This window comes from Somniosus microcephalus, chromosome 8, assembly GCF_052327205.1.
Source record: "Somniosus microcephalus isolate GS21.2 chromosome 8, FLI_Smic_1.0, whole genome shotgun sequence".
Lineage (NCBI taxonomy): Eukaryota > Metazoa > Chordata > Chondrichthyes > Squaliformes > Somniosidae > Somniosus > Somniosus microcephalus.
The window spans coordinates 260780574-260804803 of record NC_140994.1 but is presented as its reverse complement, the minus strand read 5'-3'; the positions used below and the strand labels follow the sequence as shown (position 1 = coordinate 260804803).

The window sequence follows — 24230 nt, the reverse complement described above, 5'->3', positions numbered from 1 at the left end:
GCAGTGACTCTGTCGCCTAAAATGTACTCTTCATGTTGCTCTGTCAGAAACACACAGGAAGCTTTGCCATATGTTTCCCATTCAGTTAGTAGGGAGTCCATTTAAAGTGGGGTACGTTTTGATGGCATCAAATTTTAATTTGTAAAGTCAAAATTAATAATGGCCCAGAAATTCGGGTCGGGGGCTTCCCGCGGGTGCAAGCCCCCGTCCTGCACTTACCTTGCGCGCCGGCGGTTGAGCTGTAGGGCCCCGTGGAATTCCGCTCCGGGGCCTGACCCAGCTGCTGGCGTGCTGTGCTTGTGTGTCCTGGGGGCGTAGTTAGTGCGATGCGTCCCCTGGGATCACGTGAGCCATGGGCAGCCAATCGGAGGAGGGAAAAGCCCATTCATAAGATTGACAGGAAGAGCTGTGAAAACTTATGAATACTACGGGCCCCAAAATAGCAGTAAACCTTCAAATAAATTTTTTAAAAATCACACTTTTTAAATAAACTATAGATTACATTAAATAACTATTTTAAATAATAATTTCAATTTTTGAAAAAAATAATTTTATAAAAAAAGGGGCTAAAAATAAACTTACCTTTCTTTAAAGTATTTAAAAATAATAAACCTGTGGAAAAAATATTTTAATTTTAATCAATTGACCACTTAACCTTGTAAAAGGCAGGCCTTACGCCTGCTTTTTAAATGTGTAAATCCTACAGGCTTAACCTCTCGTGAAAACCTGCAAAAAAAACCTATGTTCAAAGCGCACGCGCAGCCTCCCCGGCGCGCGCGTTCGACCTCTGAATCCCTTCGTTCATAGGATCGGAAGTGTCGGTTTCCCGTGCATGCAGGAAACCCGCACTTCCATTCGGCCTACGGGTGAGTACCCCGTGCGTACTCACCCGGGGAGAGCCGAATTTCTGGGCCAATTTTTTTTTTAGATTTTGCATTGGAGATATTCGAGGATGGCCTGCTTTCAGGAGGTTTTTTTTTAGTACAAACTTGGATTACTTTGTAACATTGCTGCTATTCAACTATAAAAGTCTTGTTGATGCATGGAACATAATCCTGGAGTTTGGGAATTCACGATATGATTGTACTGTTATCAATTTCCAACAGTCTAAGCATGTTGTGACCATCAGTTCTGCAAAGGGTGCTTAGTCACCAAAAAGGAGTCATTCCGATCCCTCACTGAGTTTATCCAGGGAGGATCTGAGTCTCACTGAGCAGCCTGTGCTGAATCCACTGATCTTAGCTGAGGGGTTGCAGGCAGGCAGCTGCAGAATAGGATCTGGTGCAACTGTGATGCTTCCACAGTGGAATAGCACTCCCAATATCCACACACGAAAATAACCTGTCGCCCCATTCTCAAGTGTCACAGATCATAGAAATTTACGGCACAGAAGGAGGCCATTTGGCCCATCGTGTCCGTGCCGGCCGATAGAGAGCTCTCCAACCTAATCCCACCTTCCCAGCTCTTGGTCCGTAGCCCTGTAGGTTACGGCACGTCAAGTGCATATCCAAGTACTTTTTAAATGTGATGAGGGTTTCTGCCTCTACCACCCTTTCAGGCAGTGAGTTCCAGACCCCCACCACCCTCTGGGTGAAAAAAGTTCTCCTCAAATCCCCTCTAAACCTCTGACCAATTACTTTAAATCTATGCCCCCTGGTTATTGACCCTTCTGCTAAGGGAAACAGGTCCTTCCTATCCACTCTATCTGGGCCCCTTATAATTTTATACACCTCAATTAGGTCTCCCCTCAGCCTCCTCTGTTCCAAAGAAAACAACCCCAGCCTATCCAATCTTTCCTCATAGCTAAAATTCCCCAGCCCAGGCAACATCCTTGTAAATCTCCTCTGCACCTGCTCTAGTGCAATCACATCCTTCCTGTAATGTGGTGACCAGAACTGCACGCAGTACTCTAGCTGCGGCCTATCTAGTGTTTTACACAGTTCAAAAATAACCTCCCTGCTCTTATATTCTATGCCTCGGCTAATAAAGGCAAGTATCCTGTATGCCTTCTTAACCACCTTATCTACCTGTCCTGCTGCCTTCAGGGATCTGTGGACATGCACTCCAAGGTCCCTCTGATCTTCTACACTACTCAGTGTCCTACCATTTCTAGTGTATTCCCTTTCCTTGTTAGCGCTCCCCAAATGTATTATCTCACACTTCTCCAGATTGAATTCCATTTGTCACTGTTCTGCCCACCTGACCAGTCCATTGATATCTTCCTGCAGTCTACAGCTTCCTTCTACATCATTAACCACACGGCCAATTTTTGTATCATCTGCAAACTTCTTAATCATACTTCCTACATTCAAGCCCAAATCATTGATATATACCACAAAAAGCAGAGGACCCAGTACTGAGCCCTGCGGAACCCCATTGGAAACAGCCTTCCAGTCATAAAAACACCCTGTCCACATCCGCGCATTTGGCAGCACGGCCAGTGGAATTGTGGGGAGCAACGTTCCTGCTAAGCTGCGCAGCCACGCAGCCATCTGGGGGTCCCGCGCAGTCTGGGATCGGCTTTTCAAATGAGAGATTTCGCACATGTGTGTGAAATTTTGAATGGGCCACGCAGCCCGTTAAAGGGACCGCGCACCCAGAAAAAAATGCTTAAAGGGAACATTGGTGGGGACCATTGTTCCCTTCGAGCTGCACGGCGCTCTGGGGCTCCTGCGTAGGTGGCTCACCGGCTTTTAAATGGGAAAAACCGTGTGCGCGCGTTTTTTTTAATGGGCCACGCAGCCCCTTAAAGGGACTGTGCACCCCCGAAAAAATTAAAGGGAACATTGGTGGGGACCCTGGCTGTGTTCTCTTCCGCCCACCCCCTCTCCCCCGACTGCATAGTCTTCGGGTGCTGATGTGAATTGTAGTGTCCCACTGCCACACTGGTTGAACTTGGCACGGACCGGGGGATTGAACTGAGACCTTCTGGTCTGCGTAGCTTAGTGCCACAACACAAAAGTTTAAGACATTGCGATATTTAATATATTAATTTTTCTCCATTTTCTTATTAAACTTTTAGATTCGGTCCAATTTATTTTATTCCCCCGTTTCCTTATTACAGTATTCGGGGCCGCCCAACCTCACAGGCAGTAAAATGTTAAAACACGCGCCTTGTTCGTTTGTAATGAACGGCTGCAAGGAGCGGGATAACGCAGGCTCGAAGGGCGTGTAGACCAAGCATGCAAGCCAGGGCGCAGAGTTCAATGATTGAATGGGAGGCGAAAGTGTGTGGTGTGGGCAAAGCTGCATTTTAATGATTGAGAAAATAGCAGCGTGGGCAAGGGCCTCCAGAAAACTGAGGAGGATGGGGAAATATGAAAGAGAATTTCAAATTAAGATCGTGCCTTGATATATAACAGGGGTGGGGCGGGGGGGGAAGTATACACATCTGATAGGATAATATGCAATGATAGAATGTGACGGTGTGTGAAATATAGCGGGAATTAAAATTCGACAAATGAAACATTTAGGGTTGTGACTTTTGTTTGTTTTTAAAATCATTTTTTCAAAAACCAAAATCCATTGGTTAATCACTTGGAGCAGGTGCACTGGGGAAGTTTCCAGTTTTGATCCCTGATCCTTGTCGAGGTGGCTGGAGGAATGCTGCATTTGGCTTCAACGCCAGCTTCGACTGGGCAGCGGGGTGGGGAGGGAAGTCCATTCGGTGTTCCCGCTCCCGATCGATATCCAGTAACCCAAGGTGGAATTTTGTCAGTCGAAAAGGACTGGATCAGGTTTGGATCTGATGCCCCGAGACTCTCGAGACCCGGCAGAGACTGCATGGCTCCGTGGACTGTCACTGAGCCGCATAAGGCACGAGCGGAGGTCAGAGATAAGGCTGCAATATTGTCGTCCCAATTCTGCGGCCTTAGTGGAGCCTCGCCAGTTGTGCCTGTGTCTACAACAACTTTATATAAAGCGCCTTTAACATAGTAAAACGTCCCAAGGTGCGATTATCAAACATAATTTGACACCGAGCCACGTAAGGAGATATTAGGACAGGCGACCAAAAGCTAGGTTTTAAGGAGAGATTTAAAAGAGGAAAGAGGGGTGGAGGGGTTTAGGGAGGGAATTCCAGAGCTTGGGGAAGGCAGCTGAAGGCATGGAGTCGCATATAGGCCAGACCTGGTAAGGACAGCAAATTTCCTTCCCTAAAGAACATTAGTGAACTGGATGGGTTTTTACAACAGCCCCACCATTACTGATATTAGCTTTTTATTCCAGATTTATTTAATTAACGGAATTTAAATTCTCCAGCTGCCCTGGTGGGATTTGAACTTGCGTCTCTGGATTACTGGTCCACTATGCTCCCGTTCCCAGTTTTATGAGGGGAAACAATTAGGATGTGGTCCCAGGTTGCATTTAGAATCTACTCCGGATTAATTTAGGCTTTTGTCCGAACATGGACTTCTACTTGCAATACATGACCATATATCATTTACTCACTCATCCCACTTCCCAATCTGTGAATTATATCTTCAGAAATAACAGCAATCAGTCAGCACCTGAAGGAAGAGGCTCGTTCAACGTTTTGGCGAGGACACTTTAGGAAGGATATCAAGGCCTTGGAGAGGATGCAGAGGCGATTTACTAGAATGGGACCAGGGATGAGGGACTTCAGTTACATGGAGGAACTGGAGAAGCTGGGATTGTTCTCCTTAGAGCAGAGAAGGTTAAGGGGAGATTTAATGGAGGTGTTCAAAATTGCGAGGGGTTTTGACAGAGTAGATAGGGAGAAACTGTTTCTCGTGGCAGGAGGGTCGGTAACCAGAGGACACAGATTGAAGATAATTGGCAAAAGGACCAGAGGGAGATGGGGAGAATGTTTACGCAGCGAGTTGTTACAATCTGTAATGCACTGCCTGAAAGGGTGGTGGGAGCAGATTTAATAATTTTCAAAAGGGAATTGGATATATATTTGAAAAGAAAAAAATTGTAGGGCTATGGGGAATGAGCAGGGGGAGTGGGACCAATTGGAGAGCTCTTTCAAAGAGCCGGCACAGTCAGAATGGGCCGAATGGCCTCCTTCTGTGCTGTATGGTTCTATGATTTCCATCATTGAGACTCTGACTGTGATGCTGACCATCCTTCCCTGAAACGTTAGCCTATTTTCTCAAGTACTGACTGACCTATGTCATTCTCTAATTTCTGTATTAATTTCAGATTTCCAGCATTTTGAGAATAACTTTGAATAAACAAATGTGTGTGTGTGCTTCTTGACAGTTGTCTAATTCAGTTTTCTCATGTTAAGAAATTTGCAGGGAAAGGTAAGACTGGAGATGTATATTTCCGTACCCACAAAGGGAACGATGCCCGATCTTGCCACTTTTATTGCAGGAGGTATTTTGAAGTAACACGTAGCTCGTTCCACATCTTAATGCTTTATGTTTTTGTTTTAGCAAAGCCTCCAGTACCCATCAAACGTGAGCTGCTGCGTCACAGAGATTATAAAGTGGATTTGGAATCGAAATTGGGCAAAACCATCGTCATCACAAAGACAACGCCCCAGTCTGAAATGGGAGGGTGAGTGCTCTGTTTCTCTCTCCAGTTCCTTTTTTTCCTCCTCTGAAGATACTATCTCTTGCCGAGTGGGGGTGGGGGTGGCGGGTGGTGGGGGCACTGTTCCACCAGTACTGGCCTGCCCTACCCCCACTCTGGTGCCTCCGCCAAATGTCCATTCTTCACGTGCTGGCTGACCTGTATTCCCTGTTGTTATTTTGCAGATATGATTTACAGGTTGGGAATTGGGATAAATGAGTCCTGTATTGCACGTGGGCTACATGTCAGCCGTGGCTCAATGGACAGCACTCTCGCCTCCGAGCCAGAAGGTTGTGGGTTCAAGTCCCTAATCCAGAGGCGTCCTAGTTTTGATAATTGAGGTTTTATTCCAATAAAACCTAGGTAAAATTTGTTAAATGGATCTATAGTGGACCACGAGTACGTTGTAATAGAGAGAACAGACTGAACACACGAGTCTTGCACACCCATGCAGCAGGGATGGAACGCCATTATTTGAGAAAAGTAAGAGAGAACCCAGGAAATTATAGACTTGTTAATCTAACATCTGTTGTGGGGAAGTTATTGGAATCTATAATTAAGGACAGAGTGACTGAGCACTTGGAGAAATTTGAGCTGATTAGAGTAAAGCCAACATGAATTTGTAAAGGGTAGGTCATGTCTAATAAACCTAATTGAATTTTCTGAGGCATTAACTAAAGCAGTAGACAGAGGAATGTCTATGGATGTGGTTTATAGGGACTTCCAGAAGGCATTCGATAAGGTTCTACATAAGAGACTGTTAACTAAAATTAAAGTTCATGGAATTGAAGGCAAGTTTATTGACCTGTTTAGGAGCTTGGTTAGGCGGTGGAAGACAGAGAGTAGAGATAATGGGTATGTACTCGAATTGGAAGGAAGTGACTAGTAGGGCCCCACAAGAATTTGTGCTGTGGCCTCAACTATTCACTCTATTTATTAATGACTTAGCGCAATTAAGAGCCATATATCCAAGTTTACCGATGACACAAAGATTGTTGGTATAATAAGTAGTGCAGCCGGGAGCATAAAATTACAAAGGGACATTGATCGATTAAGTGAGTGGGCGAAACTGGGGCAAGGGGATTTCAACGCAGGTAAGTGTGAGGTCATCCATTTTGGACCAGAAAGGATAGATCTGAATATTTTTGAAATGGTGAAAAGCTGGGAACAGCGGAGGTCCAAAGAGATTTAGGAGTCCATGTAGACAGATCACTAAAGTGTAGTAGTCAGGTACAAAAAATGATCAAAAAGGCTAATGGAATGTTAGCCTTTATAACTAGAGAGCTAGAATATAAAGGGGAGGAAGTTTTGCTACAGCTGTACAAAGCCCTGGTTAGACCACATCTGGAGCACTGTGTACAGCTCTGGGCACCGCAACTTAGAAAGGATCTATTGGCCTTGGAAGGAGTGCAGCGCAGATTCACCAGAATGTGACCAGAGCTCCAAGGATTAGATTATGAGGAGAGATTACACAAACTAGGCTTGTATTCCCTGGAATATAGAAGGTTAAGGGGTGATTTGATGAGGTTTTCAGGATTTTGAAAGGAATTGATAGGGTAGATAGAGGGAAACTTTTTCTGCTGGTGGGAGAGTCTAGGACAAGGGGACAGAACCTTAAAACCAGAGCCAGGCCATTCACGAGAGAAGTTAGGAAACACTTCTTCACGTAAATGGTGGTAGAAGTGTGGAACTTACAAAAAGCAGTAGATGCTGGGGCTCAATTAATAATTTTAAATCTGAGACCGATTGATTTTTGCCAGCCAAGTGTCTTTAAGGGATATGGAGTTAGGATGCAGATTAGCCATTGAATGGCAGAACAGGCTCAAAGGGCTGAATGGCCTCCTCCTGTTCCTATGGATCACAAGACAGCATAACTGTAAACTACTTTGGCGAAAGAGCGATCCTTTCTCACTGTCTTTTTTTTAAACAAGCTTATTTTGTGTATGGTTTCTTTCGGCAGATATTACTGCAATGTCTGTGACTGTGTAGTGAAGGATTCCATCAATTTCCTGGATCACATCAATGGCAAGAAACGTAAGTGAACAGTACGGCAACGGGTAGCAGATGACCGCGGTGTAGCTGTAGTTAATTGTGTTTATTGGAGAACCTGTTAAGTGTAACCTGTCCTACTACAGGAAACTTTGGTTTATCCGGAGGTTGTATGTCCGGAATATTCGATCTAATGGGAAAAATCAGGAGCCGTTTTCTGTAAGTTTTTTTAGATCTCGTTCTTTTTTTTTTTCCCCAGTCAGCCACTGCAAGGTCTGTAGCTATAGCAACAGCTTCAGCTACAGACGCTTGCAGCTGCAGCTGACTCTTTAGAAGCTGTTGCTAAGCAACAGTGTTTGTTGTCAGATATGGAGATGAAAACCTCCGTATGCTTCAACATTAACTTTGTATGTCCGGCAGTTTTGATAGATCGGCAACACGCCGGTCCCGTCGGTGCCGGATATCACAAAGTTTCCTGTACACAATTGTACAGAAAGTTACTGGGTCTGTTTGATACACTGGTGACGATACACTGTAGGGGAAAAGAGTACACTCAACATTGTGCAATGCTCTTAATTCAGTAGCAGGGTTGGTAACCAGAGAACACCGATTTAATTGGCAAAAGAACCAGAGACGAGATGTGAAATTTTTTATGCTGCGAGTTGTTGTGATCTGGAACGCGCTGCCTGAAAGGGCGGTGGAAGCAGATTCAATAGTAACTTTCAAAAGGGAATTGGATAAATACTTGAAGTGGAAAATTTTGCATGGCTATGGGGAAAGAGCGGTGGGGGAGGAGTGGGACTAATTGGAGAGCTCGCTCAAAAAGCCAGCACAGGCAGGATGGACCGAATGGCCTCCTTGTGTGCTGTATCACTCTATGATTCTATGATCACCTAAAATTGCCCCCACCAGCAAGGACAGGCCTTGAATCCACAGTGCTTTACCCTAGTGCTATAAAGCTCAGAGTCTGTCACCAGCTACAACCAAGATGTAGAAGGACAAAGTCTGTATCTTTGAGGCTGGTGTGGTTCAGTACAATTCTGGTGACACCGCCACCTCCTGACTTTTCAAAGTCAATTAAATTCTTTGAACTACGCTTATTTTCAGTGATATTTTTTCACAACGAGTTTGTTGGTACGCCGAAATAAAATGGTATTCTATATCTTAACTGTAAGAGCGGAGTATGTTTGTGTTGGGAGAGGCGGGGGAGGGGAGGTCACGGTGATGGGAGAGGCAGGGGAGGTCACAGCGATGGGAGAGGCGGGGGAAAGGTCACGGAGATGGGAGAGGCGGGGGAAAGGTCACGGCGATGGGAGAGGCGGGGAGGGGTCACGGCGATGGGAGAGGCGGGGGAAAGGCCACGGAGATGGGAGAGGCGGGGGAAAGGTCATGGAGATGGGAGAGGCGAGGGAAAGGTCACGGAGATGGGAGAGGCGGGGGAGGGTCACGGCGATGGGAGAGGCGGGGGAAAGGTCACGGAGATGGGAGAGGCGGGGGAAAGGTCACGGAGATGGGAGCGGCGGGGGAGGGTCACGGCGATGGGAGAGACGGGGAGGGTCATGGCGATGGGAGAGGCGGGGGGAGGGTCACGGCGATGGGAGAGGTGGGGGAGGGTCACGGCGATGGGAGAGGCGGGGGAGGGTCACGGCGATGGGAGAGGCGGGGGAGGGTCACGGCGATGGGAGAGGCGGGGGAGGGTCACGGCGATGGGAGGGGGGAGAGGTCACGGTGATGGGAGAGGCGGGGGGGAGAGGGTCACGGCGATGGGAGAGGCGGGGGAGGGTCACGGCGATGGGAGGGGGGAGAGGTCACGGCGATGGGAGAGGCGGGGGGGAGAGGGTCACGGCGATGGGAGAGGCGGGGGGAGAGGGTCACGGCGATGGGAGAGGCGGGGGAGGGTCACGGCGATGGGAGAGGCGGGGGAGGGTCACAGCGATGGGAGAGGCGGGGGAGGGGAGGTCACAGCGACGGGAGAGGCGGGGGGAGTGTCACGGAGATGGGAGAGGCGGGGGAGGGTCACGGAGATGGGAGAGGCGGGGGAGGGTCACGGAGATGGGAGAGGCGGGGGGAGGGTCACAGCGATGGGAGAGGCGGGGGGAGGGTCACGGCGATGGGAGAGGCGGGGGGAGGGTCACGGCGATGGGAGAGGCGGGGGAGGGTCACGGCGATGGGAGAGGCGGGGGAGGGTCACGGCGATGGGAGGGGGGAGAGGTCACGGCGATGGGAGAGGCGGGGGAGGGTCACGGCGATGGGAGGGGGGAGAGGTCACGGCGATGGGAGAGGCGGGGGGAGAGGGTCACGGCGCTGGGAGAGGCGGGGGAGGGTCACGGCGATGGGAGGGGGGAGAGGTCATGGCGATGGGAGAGGCGGGGGGGAGAGGGTCACGGCGATGGGAGAGGCGGGGGGGAGAGGGTCACGGCGATGGGAGAGGCGGGGGAGGCGGGGGAGGGGAGGTCACAGCGACGGGAGAGGCGGGGGGAGTGTCACGGAGATGGGAGAGGCGGGGGAGGGTCACGGAGATGGGAGAGGCGGGGGAGGGTCACGGAGATGGGAGAGGCGGGGGGAGGGTCACAGCGATGGGAGAGGCGGGGGGAGGGTCACGGCGATGGGAGAGGTCACGGCGATGGGAGAGGCGGGGGGAGGGTCACGGCGATGGGAGAGGCGGGGGAGGGTCACGGCGATGGGAGAGGCGGGGGAGGGTCACGGCAATGGAAGAGAGGTCACAGTGATGGGAGAGGTGGGGGGAAAGGTCACGGTGATGGGAGAGGCGGTCGGGGGGTCACGGCGATGGGAGAGGCAGGGGAGGGTCACGGCGATGGGAGAGGCGGGGGAGGGTCACGGCGATGGGAGAGGCGGGGGAGGGTCACGGCGATGGGAGAGGCGGGGGAGGGTCACGGCGATGGGAGAGGCGGGGGAGGGTCACGGCGATGGGAGAGGCGGGGGGGTCACGGCGATGGGGGGTCACGGCGATGGGAGAGAGGTCACAGTGATGGGAGAGGTGGGGGGAAAGGTCACGGTGATGGGAGAGGCGGTGGGGGGGTCACGGCGATGGGAGAGGCGGGGAGGGTCACGGCGATGGGAGAGGTCACGGCGGGGGGGGGTCATGACGGGGGGAGGGGTCACGGCGAGGGAGGGGTGTGGCCGTCACATCCCATTTGCTGCCCATCCCTCCTTGCTCTCGAGAAGGTGGTAAGCCTCCGCCTTGAATACAACTGAGTGCCTTTCATAAGGCAGTTAAGAGTCAACCACATTGCTGTGGGTCCGGAGTCACATATAGGCCAGGCCGGGTAAGGACAGCAGATTACTAATTACTAGTTCCTAAAGGACATTTGTGAACCAGATAGGTTTTTACAACGATCCAGTGGTTTCATGGTCATCATTACTGATACTAATTTTTTATTCCAGATTTTTATTTAATTAATTGAATTTAAATTCCCCGGCTGCCGTGGTGGGATTTGAACTCATATCTCTGGATCATTAGTCCAGGTCTCTGGATCACTAGTCCAGTAACATTACCATAATGCTACCGTCTAGTGACCGAGAGTGGTGTGTTCCACGTCATGAAAGAAAATATAGGATCTCCTGTAAATTAGGCTGCACTTTCACTTGACAATTTTGGTTGTTTTTGCCAAGGGTTTTATAAAAGGTCCCATCATTTTGCAGGTCAATCAGGTCACCCCATAACCTTCCCAGCTCTAACAAAAAAACAACCCCTCGCTTCGAGTGACTCTTCACAACTGTAGCCCCTCATAGAATCATACAGCATTGAAGGAGGCCATTCGGCCCATCGTGCCTGTGCCTGCTCTTTGAAAGAGCTCTCCAATTAGTCCCACTCTCCCCCCCCCACCTCCCCCCCCACCCCCCGCTCTTGCCTATTAGCCTGGCAAATTTTTCCCCTTCTAAGTATTTATCCAATTCCTTTTTGAAAGTTACTATTGAATCTGCTTCCACCGTCCTTTCAGGCAGCACGTTCCTGATCGTAACAATTGCTGTGTCAATACATGACATTTGCACAGGCGATAGACTGAGCCTTAATTTGCCCGGTTGTGGATTGATGAGGGCTTTAGAGGGTTTGAACTCTGTTACTGTGACCGCTTTCCCATTTGTAAGGGGATCAAAATGGCCAGTTAGTGAAACTGGAGTTGAGGAAATTCCTTGCCTTTTTAACATGGTACAGGAAACTTTGGTTTATCCGGAGGTTAACTGTCCGGAATGCTCGAGCCACCGGCAAAAATCAGGAGCCGTTTCGTTAGTTTTTTTTTCTTTTCGTTGCTTTTTTTTCACCAGTCAGGCTCTGCAAGGTCTCGCTGAAGCCGTTGCTAAGCTACAGAGACGCTTGCAAGGTACGGCCGACTGTTTAGAAGCTAAGCAACAGGGTTTGTTGCCAGATACGGAGCTCAAAATCTCCGTATGTTTCAACATTAGCGCTGGTTTGTCCGGCAGTTTTGATGGGAGGGCAACAGCTCGGTCCCGTCGGTGCCGGATAGCACAAAGTTTCCTGTATATAGGAGATGGGTAAGAACAGGAGTAGGCCACTCGGCCTCTTGAGCCTGTTCTGCCATTCAATTAAATCATGGCCGATCTGTATCTTAACTCCATCTACCCGCCTTGGTTCAGTCACCCTTCATACCCTTACCTAACACAAATCTATGAATCGCTGTTTTGAAATTTTCAATTGACTCCCAGCCTCAACATCCTTTTGAGGGGGAGAGTTCCAGATTTCCACTACCCTTTGTGTGAAGAGGTGCTTCCTGATTTTACTCCTGAATGGCCTGGCTCTAAGTTTAAGTTTGTAGCCTCTTGTTCTGGACTCTCCCATCAGGGGCAATAGTTTCTCTCTATCTATCCTATTGAATCATTTTATCACTTTACACACCTCGATTAAATCAGCCCTCAACCATCTAAACTCAACAGAATACAAGCCATGTTTACACAACCTGTCCTCATAATTTTAACCATTTAAGCCCCGGTATCATTCTGGTGAATCTGTGCTGCACCCCCTCCAAGGCCAATATAGCCTTCCTGAGGTGCAGGGCCCGGAACTGATCACAGTGGGATGCAATTAACACGTATCCTTGTTTCCCCCCCCTGCCCCCCACCCTTTAACGTATGACTTTTGCACTTGCGAATTGTGCCTGTGGGTCAAAGAATTCTCTTATCGCACCCAGTTTGACGACGCTATCTTTGCTTGGCAGACCAAAGGAACCTGGGCATGTCGATGAAGGTCGAACGCTCGACGCTGGACCAAGTAAAGAAACGTTTCGAGATCAATAAGAAGAAAATTGAGGAAAAACAAAAGGAGTACGATTTTGAGGAGCGCATGAAGGAACTCCGGGAGGAGGTGAGACTCGCAGGGGGATGAGGGCAACTCAATTACATTTGTCTCGGGTATGGCTATTTTACATCATGTTGCCATAGCAACAGAGAAAGCTAGTTGTCCTGAGCTAATAATCATCCTTCAACCACCATCACTATATTAAAAAAAAACACAGGTTATCTGGTCATTTATCTCATTGCTGTATGTGGGAGCTTGATGTGCGCAACTTGGTTGCCGCATTTCCTATATTACAACAGTGACTACACTTCAAAAGTACTTCATTGGCTGTAAAATGCTTTGGGACGGCCTGAGGCTGCAAAAGGCGCTATAGAAATGCAAGCTCTTTCTTTTCTTTGTTCCCTACTCTTGAGTACTCGAACTGAACATGGCGAGAACATGGCAGATGGAATATAATGTGGAGAAATGTGAAGTTATCCACTTTGGTAGAAAAAACAGAAAGGCAGAGTATTTCCTGAATGGTGAAAGATTGGGGAATGCAGATGCTCAAAGGGACCTGGGTGTCCTTGTACATGAGTCACTGAAAGTGAATGTGCAGGTGCAGCAAGCCATTAGGAAGGCCAATGGTATGCTGGCCTTCATTACAAAAGGATTTGAGTACAGGAGTAAAGAAGTCTTACTCCAATTATATAGGGCCTTGGTGAGACCACACCTGGAGTACTGTGTATAATTTTGGTCTCCTTACCTAAGGAAGGATATACTTGCCATAGAGGGAGTGCAGCGAAGGTTCATGAGATTGATTCCTGGGATGGCGGGACTGTTGTATGAGAAGAGATTGAGTAAACTAGGCCTGTATTCTCTTGAATTCAGAAGAATGAGAGGGGATCTCATTGAAGCATACAAAATTATTACAGGGCTTGATAGGGTGGATGCTGGAAGAATGTTTCCCTTGGCTGGGGAGTCTAGAACCAGGGGCCACAGCCTCAGGATAAAGGGTCGGCCATTCAGGACTGAGATGAGAAGAAATTTCTTCACACAGAGGGTGGTGAATCTTTGGAATTCTCTACCCCAGAGGGCTGTGGAGGCTCAGTCATTGGGTATATTCAAAACAGGAGTCGATAGATTTCTGACTAGTAAGGGCATCAAGGGATATGGCGATAGGGCCGGTGAATGGAGTTGAGGCAGAAGATCAGCCATGATCTCATTGAATGGCGGAGCAGGCTCGAGGGGCCGAATGGTCTACTGCTCCGATTATGTTCTTATGAATCTTAACTGTTCTTTGACGAAAGGTTTACTGTGATGCTGACTGGTTTTATTGGAGCTCCCTCGATGGTCCAGTTGTCCAAAGAAAAGAAAGAACTTGCATTTCTATAGCGCCTTTCACAGTCTCGGATCGTCCCAAAGTGTTTTACAGCCAATGAAGTACTTCCTTTGAAGTGTAGTCACTGTTGTAATGTAGGGAACACAGCAGCCAATTTGCGCACAGCAAGCTCCCACAAACAGCAGTGACCAGTGCTGAGCTAAGCTGTACAGAAAGGTCTTGGCTCCGATCCCTGCTCTGTGCTCAGTTGGCTAATCTTGCTCGCTGAGCAATCTGCCGTAGTTTCAGCTCCTGATTGTCATCCAGTGCATCCTACTGGAAAGTGCACGTGCGCAGATATTGGGTAGAGACCAGATTGGGAGATATTCGCAGAATTATAGAAACTCACGACACGGAAGGAGGCCACTCGGCCCGCCGTGCCTGTGCCGGCTCTTTGAAAGCGCAGTCGTGCTCAATCCCACATCCCCGTTTTTTGTCCGTAACCCTGTACGTTCCACATCCTCAAGAACCTATTGCAATGACTCCCGTGATGGAATAACTTGCTTGACACTCACTTGGGAAGAGTGGTGACTGGGTTGATGCCAGTGTAGCCAAATTCCCCAACATGAGTCTGTGCCCCGCAGGAGAGGAGGAGAGAGAGACTTGGACCAGAGTATTATCCTGAGGCTTATTGACTAATGTACCGGTAATGAACTGGAGCATAGTAATACAGTGTCAGCAGTGGGCAGCACTCTCGCCTCTGAGTCAGAAAGCTGTGGGTTCAAGTCCCACTCCAGAGACTTCATCACAAAAATCCAGGCTGACACTCCAGTGCAGTGCTGAGGGAGTGCCGCACTGTCGGAGGTGCTGTCTTTGGAAGAGATGTTAAACCGAGGCCCCGTCTGCTCTCTCAGGTGGACGTAAAAGATCCCATGGCACTATTTTGAAGAAGAGCAGGGGAGGTGCTTATCCCTCAATCAACATCACAAAAACAGATGATCTGGTCATTATCACAACTCTGTTTGTGGGAGCTTGCTGTGCGCAAATTGGCTGCTGCGTTTCCTACATTACAACAGTGACTACACTTCAAAAGTACTTCATTGGCTGTGAAGCACTTTGGGACGTCTGGTGGTCGTGAAAGGCGCTATAGAAATGCAAGTCTTTCTTTAAAGAACTGCTTTAAACACAGAAAGTACACAACTGTTACATAGATACATAGATACATAGAAGATAGGAGCAGGAGTAGGCCATTCGGCCCTTCGAGCCTGCTCCGCCATTCAATGAGATCATGACTGATCATCCAAATTCAGTACCCGGTCCCTGCCTTCTCCCCATATCCCTTGATCCCTTTAGCCTTAAGAAATATATCCAACTCTTTCTTGAATATATTTAATGAACTGGCCTCCACCGCCCTCTGTGGTAGAGAATTCCACAGGTTCACCACTCTCTGGGTGAAGAAATTCCTCCTCATTTCAGTCCTAAATGGCTTACCCCTTATCCTTAGACTATGACCCCTGGTTCTGGACTCCCCGGCCATCAGAAACATCCTTCCTGCATCTAGTCTGTCCAGGCCTGACAGAATTTTATAGGTTTCGATGAGATCCCCTTTCAATCTTCTAAACTCCAGTGAGTATAAGCCCAATCGACCCAATCTCTCCTCATACGTCATTCCTGCCATCCCAGGTATCAGCCTGGTGAATCTTCGCTGCACTCCTTCCATGGCAAGAACGTCCTTCCTCAGGTAAGGCGACCAAAACTGCACACAATACTCAAGATGTGGTCTCACCAAGGCCCTGTACAACTGTAGCAAGACATCCTTGTTCTTGTACTCGAACCCTCTTGCTACGAAGGCCAACATACCATTTGCCTTCTTAACCGCCTGCTGCACCTGCATGCTTACCTTCAGCGACTGGTGTACAAGAACACCCAGGTCTCTTTGCACTTCCCCTTCTCCCAAACTATTACCATTCAAATAATAATCTGCCTTCCTGTTTTTGCCACCAAAGTGGATAACCACACATTTATCCACATTATAGTGCATTTGCCATGTTTCTGCCCAATCACCCAACCTGTCCAAATCGTGCTGGAGTTTCATGACATCCTCCTCACAGCATACCCTCCCCCCCCAGCTTTGTGTCGTCTGCGAATTTGGAGATATTACATCCAATTCCCTCGTCCAGATCATTAATATATATTGTGAACAGCTGGGGTCCTAGGACCGATCCTTGCGGTACCCCACTAGTCACTGCCTGCCACTCGGAAAACGACCCGTTTATTCCAACTCTTTGCTTTCTGTCCGCCAACCAGTTCTCTATCCAAGTCAATACCTTGCCCCCAACCCCATGTGCCTTAATTTTGCACGCTAATCTCTTATGCGGGACCTTATCGAAAGCCTTCTGAAAGTCCAAATACACCACATCCACTGGTTCTCCCTTATCTATTTTACCAGTTACATCCTCAAAGATTTCCAGCAGATTAGTCAAGCATGATTTACCTTTTGTAAATCCATGTTGACTTTGTCCAATCCAGTCACTGCTTTCCAAGTGCTCTGCTATTACATCTTTTATAATGGACTCTAGCATTTTCCCCACTACCGATGTCAAGCTTACCGGTCTATAATTCCCCGCCTTTTCTCTACCACCTTTTTTGATTAGTGGGGTAACATTAGCTACCCGCCAATCCATGGATACCGTTACAGAGTCTATCGAGTTCTGGAAGATGACCAGCAATGCATCTACTATTTCTAGGGCCACTTCCTTAAGTACCCTGGGATGTAGACCATCAGGCCCTGGGGATTTATCGGCCTTCAGTCCCATCAATTTTCCTAACACCATTTCCCTACAAATACTGATTTCTTTCAGTTCCACCCTTTCATCAGACCCTATGTTCCCCGGCATCTCTGGGAGGTTATTTGTGTCCTCCTTTGTGAAGACAGAACCAAAATATGTATTTAGTTGGTCTGCCATTTCTTTGTTCCCCATTATAAATTCCCCCGATTCTGACTGCAAGGGACCTACGCTTGACTTCACCAATCTTTTTCTCTTCACATATCTATAAAAGCTTTTACAGTCAGTTTTTATGTTCTCTGCAAGCTTACTCTCATATTCTATTTTCCCTTTCTTAATTAATCCCTTTGTGCTCCTTTGTTGAATCCTAAACTGCTCCCAATCCTCAGGATTATTGCTTTTTCTGGCCAATTTATATGCCCTCTCCTTGGACCTTATGCTATCCCTAATTTCCCTTGCTAGCCACGGTTGGGTCACCTTTTTTGTTTTATTTTTATGCCAAACTGGGATGAACAAATTCTGTAGTTCATCCATTCGGTCTTTGAATGTTTGCCATTGCCTATCCACCGTCAACCCTTTGAGTGCCATTCCCCAATCAATCCTACCCAACTCGCTCCTCAGACCATCATAGTTTCCTTTATTTAAATTGAGGACCCTAGTCTCCGAGTCAACTACTTCATTCTCCATCTTAATGAAGAATTCGATCATATTATGATCGCTCCGACCCAAGGGGCCTCTTACAACAAGATTGCTAATGAATCCTTTCTCGTTACATAATACCCAGTCTAAGATGGCCTGATCTCTGGTTGGTTCCTCGACATATTGGTCCAGGAAACCATCCCGTAAACACTCCAGGAATTCCTCCTCCACAGTATTGTTACTCATTTGGTTAGCCCAATCTATATGTAGATTAAAGTCACCCATGATGACTGCTGTGCACTTATTGCACGCTTCTTTAATTACAGTCTTTTACAGTTACATCAGCAACTGTAAAAGAAAAGCTGGGTTAATTTTTCGAATGGAGACCCTCCCAACAGAACCTGAAGTGCTCGCCTGTCTTTTCTCTTCCAGATGCTGACAGACCTGTTGTATACTTCCAACAGTTCTGTTTTATTTGTTTTGTGATTTCTGGCATTTTGCAGCCTTTCCTTTTTATATCCATCGCTTCCAAAATGATGTTTCCACTTGACGGGGTGGGGGGGGGGGGAAGAGACCAAGAAAGACCATGACAAGGGGCCATAAATATAAGATAGTCGCTTTTAAATCCAACAGGGAATTCAGGAGAAACTTCTTTACCCAGAGGGTGGTTAGAATGTGGAACTCGCTACCACAGGGAGTGGTTGAGGCAAATTGTATAGATGCATTTAAGTGGAAATTCGGTAAGTACACGAGGGAGAAAGGAATAGAAGGTTATGCTGGGAGGATGACTCCAGAAGGTGTCTGCGGCAAGACAGAGTGAGTTTGTTAGCAGTTCCCCCTTTGTCATAATTAATGGCAGCTCTTGTATTATCGGTTTTGAAGGCGTGAGGATTACAGAAAATAGAAACATAGAAGATAGGAGCAGGAGTAGGCCATTCGGCCCCTCGAGCCTGTTCCACCATTTAATGTGATCATGGCTGATCATCCAAATTCAGCCTTCTCCCCATACCCCTTGATCCCTTTAGCCTTAAGAAATATATCTAACTCCTTCTTGAATATATTTAATAAGTTGGTCTCAACTGCCTTCTGTGGTAGAGAATTCCACAGGTTCACCACTCTGGGTGAAGAAATTCCTCCTCATCTCAGTCCTAAATGGCTTACCCCTTATCCTTAGACTGTGACCCCTGGTTCTGGACTCCCCGACCATCGGGAACATCCTTCCTGCATCTAGTCTGCCTAGTCCTGTTAGAATTTTATAAGTTTCAATGAGATCCCCTCTCATTCATCTAAACTCTAGCAAATATAAGCCCAATCGACCCAATCTCTCTCCATACGTCATTCCTACCACCCCAGGTATCAGTCTGGTGAATCTTCGCTGCACTCCCTCCATGGCAAGAATATACGTCCTCCAATAAGGCGACCAAAACTGCATACAATACTCAAGGTGTGGTCTCACCAAGGCCCTGTACAACTGCAGCAAGACATCCTTGCTCCTGTACTCGAACCCTCTCGCTATGAAGGCCAACATACCATTTGCCTTCTTAACCGCCTGCTGCACCTGCATGCTTACCTTCAGCGACTGGTGCACAAGGACACCCAGGTCTCGTTGCACTTCCCCTTTTCCCAATCTATTGCCGTTCAGATAATAATCAGCCTTCCTGTTTTTGCCACCAAAGTGGATAACCTCGCATTTATCCACATTATACTGCATCTGCCCAATCGCCCAACCTGTCCAAATCACACTGGAGTTTCTCTGCATCCTCCTCACAGCACACACGCCCACCCAGCTTTGTGTCATCTGCAAACTTGGAGATATTACATCTAGTTCCCTCGTCTAGATCATTAATATATATTGTGAATAGCTGGGGTCCTAGCACCGATCCCTGCGGTACCCCACTAGTCACTGCCTGCCACTCAGAAAAAGACCCGTTTATTCCAACTCTTTGCTTCCGGTCTGCCAACCAGTTCTCTATCCAAAATAACAACAGGAAACGCTGGAAAAACTCAGCAGGCCAGGGCAGCATCCGTGGAGAGAGAAACAGAGTTAACGTTTCAGGTCGATGACCTTTCGTCAGAACTGGAAAAAAAGCAGGAAATGGAAAGCAAGTTTAGGGGCTGGGAAAAGGGGGAGGGGATGAAAGAACAAAAGGGAAGGTCAGAGATAGGATAGAAAGCAGGAGAGATTGAGAGACATTGAGATATTCAAGGCAAGGGGAGGTGGAAATGGGACAGGTTAAGGAACAAAGGATGGCTCTAGATGGGGTGTGAATTGTGCTGGCAGAATGAAGGACAGCTGCCGTCAAGAAAAAACAAAAAGTGTGGTTTAAAAAAAAAAAAGAAGAAAATATATATATGTGATAGGGGCCGAGGTTATGATCTGAAATTGTTGAACTCTATGTTGAGTCCAGAGGGTAAAGTGCCTAATCGAAAGATGGGGTGCTGTTATCTAAGTCAGTACCTTACCCCCAATCCCATGTGCTTTAACTTTACACGCTAATCTCTTATGCTGGACCTTATTGAAAGCCTTCTGAAAGTCCAAATACACCACATCCACTGGTTCTCCCTTATCCTACCAGTTACATCCTCAAAAAATTCCAGTAGATTAGTCAAGCACGATTTACCTTTTGTAAATCCATGTTGACTTTGTCCGATCCTGTCACTGTTTTCCAAGTGCTCTGCTATTACATCTTTTATAATGGATTCTAGCATTTTCCCCCACTACCGATGTCAGGCTTACCGGTCTATAATAATATTACGAGTGCCTGTGTGTGTCTAGGGGGTGGAGGGGGAGAGCAGAGATTCTAGTTCACTGTACTGAAGGACCGAAGGCCTTTTTCAGCAATCTTACCGACCTCTTTCAAACACCTCATTTCTAGCGGCTAATTGTAGGACCTTGCCTCTGCTTGCCACTAAGATCCAGTGAAGCAAAACTTGCATTAACCAGTCCTGGCTTCTCGCCTTTTACAAATGCAGAGGCAAAAGGAGATAAAATGGGTTTCCCTTCCCTCCCGCAATTAGCGGTGGTGGGAACATGGCGAGTTGTGCAATTGGATTCGATTCAATTTGGCCATTTTGTGTGCTGAGAAAATAACCGAGAGCGCTGCCGGATTATCGTAAAAACCCAACTGGATCGCTAAGACATTGGATTTGTGCTTTTTGTGGAACCATGGATGAAATCGCAGAGTGTAATTTACTTGCCCCAACCCCCACCCTCACCACCAAAAAAAAAACATTGGTGATCCTAAATAGACAGAATGCCATTTCCAAAACATCCATAAACCTGCCCTCGTCTGTTGAATCTCCCGTTAGATTACCCACCCCTCTTACTTAGCTTTTTTTTCTCTCTCTCTGTTTAATGATGAGCATTTTAAATTTCTCATCCTTGTTTTCACATTCCTCCATGGCCTTGCCCTATCTCTCTAACCTCCTCCAGCCCTACAACCCTCCTGTGATCTCTGCGCTCCTCTAATTCTGGCCCCTTGCGTACCCCAGATTTTTGTCGCTCCACCATTGGTGGCCGTGTCTTCAGCCGTCTGGGGCCCTAAGCTCTGAATTTCCCTCCCTAAATCTTTCTACCTCTCCCTCTTTTAAGACGTTCCTTAAAAACCTGCCTCTTTGCCATGTCGCCTGTCCTAATATGTGGCTCGGTGTCAAATTTTTGTCTGATTGCGTCCCTGTGAAAAGCCTTGTGGGGGTGGTGGTGTTTTGCTACGTTCAAGGCGCTATATAATGCACATTGTTGTTGTTGCTGTAGGAAGAAAAAGCTAAGGCATACAGGAAAGAGAAACTGAAGGAGAAGAAGCGGAAAGCGGAGGAGGAGCTGACGTTTGAGGAGGACGACGAGATGGCGGCAGTGATGGGATTCTCCGGCTTCGGTTCATCAAAGAAGAGCAGCTGACCGACGCGGGACATCCTTTGACTAACTTTTCTCTTCCCCTTGCTCCCCACTTTTATTTCTCCCTCCCGCCCCCCCCACCCTCCACCCCAATGGAGTGTGATGTGCATAGCGTGAATGAAGATGTGTTTGTTAATAAAGGATTCTTCTGTTAAGAAAAGTTACAAAGACCCATTTCTCCAAGACCTTTTCACAGAAATAGTTTCAGATGCATTCAGAATGTTGCGTTGCTTTTGGTTTTAGCCGTTCCACGTTTTAGGAACGGGAAGGAGGAGGCCATTCAGCCCCTCGAGCCTGTTCCGCCATTCAGTTAGATCATGGCTAATCTGTATCTCCCGTTTGCTTTGGTTAAAGATGGTGTGGTGCGGTGCGGTTTCTCTGCGGGCTCGGTGAGCAGGTAACTCTGCTCTGCAGGCAAATAATGTCCTCGCTTCGATTCCTGATCTGTGCCGGGGTAGCTGATCACAGCCGGGGCACCGTGAGGGGTGCTACAGTTGGGCTCAGCACCCCTTGGGACAGGGAAGGGGCAGGGTTCCCACACCTGATTGTTATCTGGTGAAGCTTGCAGAAAGTACGCAAGTGTGGACAGCGTCAGGTTCACCTGTGACACGGCCCTTGTGGCTGAATATGCGCTGACACATGAAAAATGGCCGCTTTGGTGAGACGCTGGAGGGCAACTGACCTTCACGGGGCAGTACCCCAGCACGGAAATCAGCGACTCTGGGAAAGGGGGGGGGGGGGGGGAAACTAAGAAAGGTTGTGGAAAAATACTAATTTGTTTTTATTAAATAACCTCCGTTTCTGATAGAAACATAGAAACATAGAAGATAGGAGCAGGAGTAGGCCATTCGGCCCCTCGAGCCTGCTCCGCCATTCAATGCGATCATGGCTGATCATCCAAATTCAGTACCCTGTCCCTGCTTTCTCCCCATACCCCTTGATCCCTTTAGCCTTAAGAAATATATCCAACTCCTTCTTGAATATATTTAATGAATTGGCCTCTACTGCCTTCTGTGGTAGAGAATTCCACAGGTTCACCACTCTCTGGGTGAAGAAATTCCTCCTCATCTCTGTCCTAAATGGCTTACCCCTTATCCTTAGACTGTGACCCTGGTTCTGGACTCCCCCGCCATCGGGAACATCCTTCCTGCATCTAGTCTGTCTAGTCCTGTCAGAATTTTATAAGTTTCAATGAGATCCCCTCTGATCCAGGTGAACCGTATAAATCCTTTATTATGGCAACTTATGGCTACCCAGTTGACCCTCCGAGGCAATTCAGACTCTCCCAACAGTTCAGATCATTGAAAATTGTGTCGTTCTGTGTCTGTGAGGGAGTCACCCGCCAGGGAGAGATTTAAACAACGAGCTACAGGAATGAAGTTGTGAAGTCCCTTTTAACTGCACGGGTTTTTCTAAGCCTCTCAAACTCGCTGCTGTCTGTGCTTTTCCACGACATTTGCAGGCTCTGTAAAGTTTGAGCACTGAAATGTTAGCGTTGCACATCTAACCACTAAAATTGACGAGAAGCTTCTCCTTGTGGCTCGATGGGTGAATGAGTGTGTGGTACTGAACTGTGGCGGCCAGCTGATAGCGGGATTTAAATGGCTGCCCATTAAGTTGGCCGACCTCAATCAGGGTGAAACGGGGAGGCACTGCAATTGACTTCCATAACTCTGGGTTAGATGGAGGTTGAAAGAAATAAAAATCAGACTGGGTTCCTGCTCCTCATTAACGTGCGTGGACTCCTGGTGTGAAATGGATCGCTCTTTCCCTCGTAGCCCTGCAATTTTTTCTTTTCAAGTATTTATACAATTCCCTTTTGAAAGTTACTATTGAATCTGCGTCCACCGCCCTTTCAGGTAGTGCATTCCAGATCGCAACAACTCTCTACGTTAAAAAAAAAATTCTCCTCTTCTCTTCCCCCGCCCCCCCTCCGGTTCTTTTGCAATTGTCTTTAAAGACTTGCGTGTCCTATCACCCTGTTCCAGCTTGGAAATGTTTTTTGAGAGAGATCTTCAAGCGAACCATTGCTTGGGACAGTGGTCCTCTGTAAAAGCAGTGTGATAGGGGCAGGGGGGAGGAATACATCAGTAATGTGACCGTCACCTCGCTTTGTTTTTTTGTTACTCCCAACGTGGAGGGAGCGTGAAGACTTGCAAAAGCCACAAGCTGTCCAAGGGCTTAATGTTTTGAGAAGTGAGGGTTCGCGCCCTGAGATTATTCAGGCCGCCAGCCTAAAGGTAATTTATGTACCAAATTGACCAGAAAGCGAGATGGCGAGTGTATCTGAAGAACAGTTTGAATGCAGCGAGCGAGGTGTTCCCTTTATAGGTTTCCTTTGTGTGTTGTGTGTGCTGTGCTTTGAAGTCTCTACCTGTGCTTTACTTTTTTTCTTCCAGTCGACGCTTTCAAATACAAGAGATTATTTTTTTTCTTATTTTGTGCGATTTCCATTAAAAGTGCTTGGCGTCCGTGACCTGTTTTTTAATTAAAGATAAAACAGAATTTTAGAATCGTTGAGTTTTTTTTATATGGTCTCCCTCGAGCAGAAGGCAAAGCAACTTGATTCTATTTCGTCTTATTGAAAATCTGGCCTTACCCTTACCCTCCCCTTCCCCTTTCGATTTTCTCCCACTGTCTCCTGAAAGAAAGACTTGCCTTTATATAGTGCATTGCAGGACATCCCAAAGCATATTATACTCCCCCCCCCCCCAAAATGTACTTAATTGGCGGTAGTCACTGTTGTAGGAAATGCAGCAGCCAATTTGCACACGGCAAAGTCCCCTGGAATCCGCAACCCTGAGA

At 47.6% G+C, this 24230-nt stretch overlaps 1 protein-coding gene across 1 annotated transcript in view; it reads left to right on the top strand.

Moving 5' to 3' along the window:
- The window catches only part of zmat2 (zinc finger, matrin-type 2), a 42761-nt gene extending 18831 nt beyond the window's left edge, over window positions 1-23930 (top strand). Inside the window, exons 3-6 of the mRNA XM_085995987.1 lie at window positions 5403-5526; window positions 7502-7575; window positions 12726-12871; window positions 21285-23930. Coding sequence (XP_085852113.1) covers window positions 5403-5526; window positions 7502-7575; window positions 12726-12871; window positions 21285-21428 — 488 coding nt within the window. The 3' untranslated portion in view covers window positions 21429-23930. The remainder of the gene's footprint in view (window positions 1-5402; window positions 5527-7501; window positions 7576-12725; window positions 12872-21284) is intronic.
- Window positions 23931-24230: the final 300 nt, after the last annotated feature.